The 9066-nt window shown below is 41.8% G+C and overlaps 1 protein-coding gene across 2 annotated transcripts in view; it reads left to right on the top strand.

Annotated features, from left to right (window-relative positions):
* The first annotated feature begins 310 nt into the window (after nucleotides 1-310).
* The window catches only part of LOC307039660 (E3 ubiquitin-protein ligase DTX4-like), a 40776-nt gene continuing 32020 nt past the window's right edge, over nucleotides 311-9066 (top strand). The window contains exons 1-2 of one of the 2 annotated variants that reach the window (XM_079681926.1): nucleotides 311-635; nucleotides 1712-1938. In XM_079681926.1, coding sequence (XP_079538052.1) covers nucleotides 604-635; nucleotides 1712-1938 — 259 coding nt within the window. In that variant the 5' untranslated portion in view covers nucleotides 311-603. Of the gene's footprint in view, nucleotides 636-935; nucleotides 1439-1711; nucleotides 1939-9066 lie in introns of those variants that run through there. The other variant, XM_079681927.1, reaches the window with a different exon arrangement.

Below are 9066 nucleotides of genomic sequence, written 5' to 3'. Positions count from 1 at the left end.
TTGTTTGTTAGTTTTTTTGTCTTTGTATAAAAACCATAATCAGAACACAACTTTAATCCATTGCGCTTTCACTATTGTATAAGTTACTGGTAACAATTCATAAATAAATTGACAAACGTCAAAACGTGAAATTTGAAATAGGTCAAACCAAAGCATGTATTACATAGAGGCCGGCAGTGTTGCCTGGATGATGAAATGTTTTGGGAGACCATGTTTCTATTGGTTGTGGGCCACCCTCACGGTTGGGGCTACAGGGCGTGGTGAGAGGCCGGGGCCCCCTGCTGTCCCCCCACTCTGCAGCCACAAATTTCCCCACAGGAAGATGAAGATGGACGCTAAAGGATAGCAAAGGGATAAACATGGCAGAGTTAATTTTAATGCATCGTGGAGGTTACGTTTCCCTAACCTTAGCACAGTTGAAGGGAGTTTAGTCCATCTCTATTTGGGCTTTGAATTGTTCTAATAGAGAGAAAGGGGATTTGGTTTTGTTCGACCGGCTGGGGGAAAGAAAGTGCCATGGTGGAGCCAGGAGGACGAAAGAGCAGATTTAATTCATGAATAGGTCTGTGAAGAACCTGGATTTTGTTTCAAGTGTCCAGGACCATGATAGTGGACCAAGAAGTTCACATCAACAGGTGAAGGATTAATTAAGATTTGATTTTAAATTATGTAAAAGTGTAAACGACATGACATTCTATACTTGTGCATATTACCTAACCAAATGTTAAAATACAGTTTCCACCACCACAACCTGACTAACAACACTGTATTAATGATGTAGTAAAACCTTACAAATGACAAACTGTTTTTTTTATGGTCAGTTGTTTGAAATTCTTAATAATAACTAGACTCTGGACAAATGCACAATGGACAGTTTTTTTTATTTTAGATACATGTGTTTTTAGTTCATCCCTCTGTTGTGTTCGAGACCAGTGTAACCTGTTCCGATATGACCCGGGTTGCTTATTACTGAGGTTGCGCTGTTGGGAAGCCACTGCTTTCTCAACATTTCGGAATGCTACGCCCAAAACTAGAGGAGACAAACACACACTAGCTGTTGCTATCCTCACCCTGCCGAGTCTGTTTCTGACGGGATTTATAGACACCTATAGATCCAGCTAAAAAAGGAATAAACAAGCGATATTTTTCTAAATGCGTTTCCCCACACCGATGCGGGTTCTTTTGCTGAGGCCGTCGCTGGAAATACACGATTCGACGGAGAAGCTATCGTTGTGTCTTCTTGAGCAAGGACTAGCAAGAATACAACACACTATTTAGGCCGCTTTGTTGTCAGTTATTGCGGCTGACACAACACCATATAATTAAGACAGTCGGGCAAGGACCAGGGTTTCCTTTGTCGCTTGACCATGCGAGGAGCTCGGATCTACGTAGAAGAATGTTTCTGCATCTCCCGGCGTTAGCTCAGCCGCGGCTCCATGTAAGGAACTGGCTTTGTTTTAGCTTCGGGGGGCCTGTATTCATTTATAACGGGGGAGAAAGACACAGATGGAAAAGAAAGGGTATTATTAAAATGTATATCGCAATTAAAAGGACAGTGTGTCTAAATTCCGTCTTGTTTTATGTGTGTTTGGCCTCATCTCTGAGCAGGCAGCCTTTATTTTGGCAAACAAATCCCTCCGCTGTGGTTAGCGATGCATGAAGCTAACAAATAAGTGTTTACTTGGTGGTTCATCTTTCATTTCCTCTCCAGGTCCAACAGTAACAACATGCTCCTGGCCTCTGTCGTGGTGGTGTGGGAATGGCTGAACGAACACGGACGGTGGCGGCCCTACGGCCCCGCCGTCTCCCACCAGATAGAGGCGGCCATCCGGAGCAGCGACCCCCGCGGAGGAAGCGTGGTCCTCGGCCAGGTGGACAACCGGCTCTCGCCGTACATCATAGATCTCCAGTCAATGCACCAGTTCAGGCAGGACACAGGTAAGACTTGTTGTGGGAGCTAAAGAGAGAGGGTTAACTGTGCATGGGTGTCACGCTTGGGTGTCTTATTCAGGGTCTAAAGGCATTGTGGCACCTTCAGGTGTTTATTCAAAAACGTATTTGTTTGTTATATAATCATGGTCATACAGGATACAAGGCCTCAAGAGACTGACAAGTACACATATAGATATTTTTGTAAAATGATCACTATCTTTGATTGAAGTTTGCCTGCTGATTTGTTTACTTAAATAAACATATCAACACATGTCATTGTAAATATTGCGTTATAGCAAGGAACAAATACTTTGGCCTGTTTTTCTGCTGTGCCAACTGTCCCCACTTTTATAAACAAAGCCATATCAACACCAGTGCTGTTTTGATTGGAGTTGGGAACCCTTTTTATGGTTACATTTGGATCACACCATTGAGCCATTGTTGATGCTAATGTTGGTAAAGTTGAGAGTACTTACCTACTCAACATTGTGGTGGGAATTTATTCATCAGATGTGGATAGAGAATTAAACCATTCAGCTGTCTTTGTCATATTTTATTTCTTGCAAGAGAGCGTACAATCTGCAGAGTGAAAGACGAAGAATAGAGTTTGGGTTGCATATTTAAACACAGAGAGAGGAGAAAGGGAGGGGTGAAGCTTGGTGATAACAAAGGAGCATTCTGGAAGTTAGGGAGGCCATATCAGGATGTTCTCAGTTCACCTGAGTGGAAGGTCATAGTGTTGTTGCAAATAGAGTGTAACTAACAACACTGCAACATATCTTCTTAAAAAGGAATTTTCCCAAGCTTAGATAAGAAGTGTGAGAAGTAGCAAATATAGATAAACATTAGAAAATAAGAATCACACAATGATATTATTAAAGTAAGTAAGTGACTCTAATATTTTTCTATTACAACGTTTACTGTAAAATGTACAATGAAGAGTAGGTCAAACCTCAGATTGGAAATGGATTCTATGATTAATTACACATTAATTGCCAGCAGGGTCACACAGTAAAGGTAAATATGAGCAGTATCAGAATACAAAATGCTTTTAGAACTTGGATTCAAAACAAAGGTTATTGAGGATTTTGGGGATTTTAAGCATCTGAGGTAATAAGAGGCCTTAAACAAAGTAATTAGGTGTCTGACCTACAACTCTTTATCGGTTGATTTGCTCTAAACACTTGCATTGGTTCAGCTCATTCGGAAAGTTTATAGTATCGTGGAACTTCTGTCAGAAACTGAACATGTTTATGTGGTTTTCTGTGTTGGGTTGAAATTCACAATATGATGGTGTGGAGCAGCTGCAAATGACAATTGCACGAAGGAGTTAGCTGCATTCTTTAGCCCTTACCCATTATCACTACTAACACACACACACACACACACACACACACACACACACACACACACACACACACACACACACACACACACACACACACACACACACACACACACACACACACACACACACACACACACACACACAAAGCAGCTGCACACTCCTGACACCAAGAACTGGAGAGAGACCTTGGTTTCGTGGAAAGAATGGAATATTTCAAGGCCTGATGAGCAGAGAGTTCACTTTGGTTGTCCACCCTCCCCCAGTTCTCTTCCTCTCTCACCCCTTCCTCTCCCTCTGTTTTGTACAAGTGTTACGTTTCGTCAATGGGGAAAAGTCCCAAGGGCCTTTCGGATTTGGCTTCAACATGGGAGAGATAGAAAGCTAACTCCTGTGTGTTTGTGTTTATCCAGTGAGGGGGTTGTAGAAAAGTCGGGAGTGGTTGTTGCAGAAGGAGTGAGATAATTGGGGAGTCCGTATTCTCCTTCTCTCCCTCTTTCTGTCTTTCGCTCCTCCACCATTGTTGGGTTTTGTCGAACAGATGTGAGGTACTCCATTGTGGCTGTGATACACACGGGAGGTGAAAGTCTGAGGGTTTTGAGAAGCAGAGCAGAACTCGGAGGCAAAGTGGGGGGTTGTTAGGTTTGGGGGTTACTCATTGTTACAAGGTCAGTAAAGTGTAAGATCAAGGTTATAAATAATTATAAAGTGGGGAAGAAGTACCTTCAATGTTGGGTTCTGAGCCTTTTCCTCTCATGAATCAAAATACTGATATTTACCAAACTGATATTCTCATACTAGATATTTTAATTTTCTGAGCTCCTTTTTTTTTGTTCCAATGTACAAACCCCTCGAAAATAGCTGGACATTTTTATATATTGCAGTTAATTAACATCACCTTAATGCAGATATTCGACAGGTCTATTTGAGGAAAAAACTATTTGGGGGTGGGCTTTTTTGCAGTTATTGACATGTGTTGAAGCAGAGAAGATATGTCCGCCTTTTTTACAATTTTGTTCTTGATCATACTCGCTATGCAAACAGTACACCTCAAGCTATTGCCTTAAACAAACTGTGCTACTCTTACAACAAATTCATATATTTATGCATGGTTTGCACTGAATCCCGGGCATGGCAATTGTCACACCTACAACTGCTCAAACTGTTTTCTTTATCTACTCTAGTGCACAAGGATAGAAAGTCAATTGGGGGAGAGAAGTAAATCAAGAGAACACAAAGTACTTTCCCCCAATTTTTCATCTTCATCTCATTTGATGGTCAAAATAGTATTTCATGGCCGTCTGGAAGTTGTAAGCGATAGTGGTGTGAAAACTGTCTAGTAAGCGCTGCTTTGTTTTAATATGTGCATGAAGAACAACAGCCTGTATACCGCAAGTCATAGGTCTTACGGTTTCTATATTTTTGAACGACGAGTACAGACCCTGCCACCTGCTGTAAGGAAGAGGTGTTCCTCTCAAACAGGCGCAGAACGAGCTAGTTGGACATTAGCTGTAGTCTTGGCAGTGGTCAAGAAGATGCAACAGGTGACGGCTCCTTCGCCACTAGTTCTTTGAAGGTCCTTTGGTATGTTTGGGTCTTTAACGTGTTCTGTATGAAAAGTGGGATCCAATGTGCTTTTTCTTGTTATGTGGCACTCTCTGGCTCTTTCGGCAGCGGACCCGGCCGATGAATCCGTACACCAGAGTTGTAACTGAAGTGAGGAAAACAATTAAAGCCAAAAGGACACCAATAGTTGGCTATTTGATTTTTTGAAAGGCTTTAGTGTGTTGTTTACAAAAAGTGGAAGCCCATTTTCCAATCTTTGCTACTCGTACTCATTGATGCCGTGTTCCTGCTCTGCGTTTCTATAAATGAAATACAAGAGTTTTGGAATGAGAGAACAAACACAGTTCCTGTAGATTAAGAGGGAGATCTTTCGAGAGATATTTTTAGCTTTATAGCTCCACTCTTCTAATGCAATTCTACGGAGCCCCAAAGGTTCATCTTGTGCGCACGATATACCTTCTCGTTCGCACGAGATACTTTCTTGCGCGCACTAGAAAGTTACCGGTGCGCCAAGTAGGAAGTGGAGCGCATAGGAGGAGACAACCGTTTCATTGCAGACTGTTATGCCCTGCTGAAAAAAACAGAATACAACATATGCTGGTTTTGCTGGTCAACACCATTTATGCTGGTTTTTTCAGCAGGGATGTATCTATCTATCACCAGCTTATGTTAGTATTACATATACAATGTATTCTGGTAACTATCAAAATAAAGACATTGTATAGTGTTCATAACTGTCCATCCATCCATCCATCTTCTCCCGCTTATCCGTGGTCGGGTCGCGGAGGTAGCAGTTCCAGCAGAGAGCCCCAAACTTTCTTTTCCCTGGCCACATCAACCAGCTCTGACTGGGGGATCCCAAGGCGCTCCCAGGCCAGAGAAGAGATATAATCCCTCCATCTGGTTCTAGGTCTACCCCTTGGTCTCTTCCCAGCTGGACGTGCCTGGAACACCTCCCTAGGGAGGCGCCCAGGTGGCATCCTAACTAGGTGCCCGAACCACCTCAACTGGCTCCTTTCGACGCGAAGGAGGAGCGGTTCAACTCCGAGTCCCTCCCGGATGACCGAACTTCTCACCTTATCCCTAAGTGAGACACCAGCCACCCTGCGGAGAAAACCCATCTCGGCCGCTTGTACCCGCGATCTCGTTCTTTCGGTCATGACCCATCCTTCATGACCATAGGTGAGGGTAGGAACGAAAATGGCCCGGTAGACAGAGAGCTTTGCCTTCTGGCTCAGCTCCCTTTTCGTCACAACGGTGCGGTAAAGAGACTGCAGTACCGCTCCCGCTGCTCCGATTCTCCGACCCATCTCACGCTCCATTGTTCCCTCACTCGAGAACAAGACCCCGAGATACTTGAACTCCTTCACTTGGGGTAAGGACTCATTCCCTACTTGGAGTGGACAGTCCATCGGTTTCCTGCTGAGAACCATGGCCTCAGATTTGAGGCCATGGTTCATAACTGTATTTTTATTTAATAAATTATACATTAACAATACAATAATATTACATAAAAACCCTACATCTAAATAAATATATAATCTAAAATAGATGCATTTGATTTAAAAATAAAAACAACAAATATAATTCAAAATGTAAACAGCAACAAAGAAATTATTAAAAAAAATGTTAAAGTATTTTTATTTTTTTCTTTCTCGTACAGCCACTGCTTGAAGCAAACAGAAAATAAAAAATGAAAAGATCAGAGTATCAAATATCGTACGGTACTACTACTATTATCGATACCGCTTATCGATCCGGTCCTTTAACAGTACTCTTATCGGTTCTGTTGAAAAAAAAAAGGTAAATGAACTAAACATATTGTGAACAAAATTAACATTGCTATATAACTAATAATATGGCGTAATAATCGGGCAGTTCGATGTGTCTAACCATAAGAAAGTATCTTGTGCGTACGAGAAAGTATATCGTGAACCTTTCTTTAGGGGCTCCATACAATTCTGTAGTCACTTCAATAAAAATAAAAAAACATTTATATATATTATTAAGTAAATAGTATTGTTACCTCGCCCTTAATTCAAGTTGTACTGACTTAATTTTGTGTGAACCGGTGAGTATCCTGTTAGCAACAGATGCTTCTTACCATTCCAAATAAGCCTCTATTGTGATAACACAATAAGATAAAGGACCTGAGTGACTTATGATGGAACTGGCAGAATCTCATGATTTTACTGTGGACTTCACTTCACCAGTTTAATATGAAACACAAGTTGGTAATAGACTTGAGCTACTTTAACGGGAGGCTCAGGTTTGAAAAATTATGTTACAAGTAAAAAAATGCCACTGTTAGCAAATACCCCACCCCCTTTTATTTCATGGCTATTACAAAGACTGACTTGTCATCAGTTTCTTTAAGGGGCGTTTTCAAACTCTGAGGGCATACTTCTCTCCTGCTCCTGCAGCATGTTGCTCCTCTCGCTCCAGCTGGTCCTGCTGAAGGAGACACATTCCCAGACCCCCACAATGCCTCGGGGCGTTAGGGTCACAGTAGAAGGGGGGCAAGGGTTGGATGTGGGATTCCCAGGAGACGCAGGGGGAGGGAGGTGGATTGTGGTGACGAGCAGGAGGGCTTGTCACCAAACATTAACATGCACACAAGAAACCAGGTTAGTGGGACACCAACGTTACCATGGGAAATACACATCATGTTTGCATGATTTTCTATGAGATGCCAACCCCCATGGAACTATCTGGCTATCGACCTAACAGCATTGTCTTGTATATCTCCAGTCCTCGGTCTGAGGGATTCTCTTATTGAATGACAAATACAGATTTGAAAATGGAAAGTTTTTTTAAGAAGACATTGCAAACGTATTGTAAAAAAGGTTTAATTGTCAAGATTTGGAACTGGAGGATTTTAATGAAATCTTTTTCGCACATAGTGAGTTGGTAGTGCCCACCTCTAAAATAGCGGGTCCACATTATGTACTTGTTTCAATTTGGGACTTGAACCAGGAACCCTGCTATTCCAAAGCCAAGTCCTTACAGATCTCCAAAATAAAATGACTTAAATAGAAGTGAAAAAATCTTTCATCTATAAGATTTGAATCAAGGTATTAAAAATGTATATTTTTGGTTTAAACTGGTACTTTATTTTGAGTAGTGATGAAAATGTTGGACACCATGGCCTAGTTTGACGTGAAGTCTTCAAAACTGTTTAAAATCAGGCCTTTCAAAATATATAAAAGCAGTGTGGACTATGTTCCCCTAACCATGTGCCTTTGTTCCATAAATTGTGTCAATGTAGTTTTGCGCCATTTTCACAAATTTGATTTATATGCCTAAATGATTGAAATTGCAAAACCAATTGAGTTTTTATGGAATTTTTGCTTGTGGTCTGTGACTCTTGAACTTAGTATCTATTCTTCTTTTGTCCTGAAGCTTCCGGTTTATGTCCCCTCCTGACCCATCTCTCACTATCTATTTCGCTTTTCTCCTCATCACACTTTTCTCTTTCACCTCTTACGGGGCTGAACATTGACTCTGAACCCGAAAACCCAGGGGACTGGACTCTTTGACGGTGAGACAAAGTAGAGACAAAGACAGAGAGAGGCAGCTGAAGGGAGTAGGCGGCACAACAACGTGTGGAGAGGGCAACAGGGTTAGACAGCAGTTAAACAGCAAGGGAGAATATTACTGGAGGGAGATCGAATCAGGAAAGATTTAGATAGGATGAGACAGCTGAGGAATCGAGATGTAGGAAGCAGCTAGGGAAAGGAGAGAGGGAGGAACATTGAAGTGACCTCAAAGAAAAATTGAAAGGGGCAAGGGAAAAAATGTATGCTATTATATTTAGGGAACTGGGCTTTCTTGAAACCAGAAATCCCCAAAAGTAAATACATTTGCTTAAGGATCTACATTTCCTTTGAGTTTGATGGCTGAATCAGAAGAAAATGACAGGAAGTAACCCCGGGAAAGTAAGATGAGAGAGGTGGGGAGGGTCAGCGCGCTTTAAGTTGTTGTGAAACTCTGCGTGTCAGGTTACTCTGAGTGTGGACTCTTGGGGGACATCACTCACATGCAGGTAGTGGGCGTATCATTCGAACACCAGTAAATGTTTATGTCTCTGCTGCCTTAGTGTATTACTATTTTGCTGTAGTTTTGGCAACAACAGCATTTTTACTACAAGTAAATTTTAAGACACTAAACCCTCAATAAACCCTTAATGACAGTGAAACACTGAGCAGGCATAAGCACCATAC

This window comes from Notothenia rossii, assembly GCF_949606895.1.
Source record: "Notothenia rossii genome assembly, chromosome: 1".
Taxonomy (NCBI): domain Eukaryota; kingdom Metazoa; phylum Chordata; class Actinopteri; order Perciformes; family Nototheniidae; genus Notothenia; species Notothenia rossii.
This window is presented reverse-complemented; position numbering and strand designations above follow the sequence as displayed.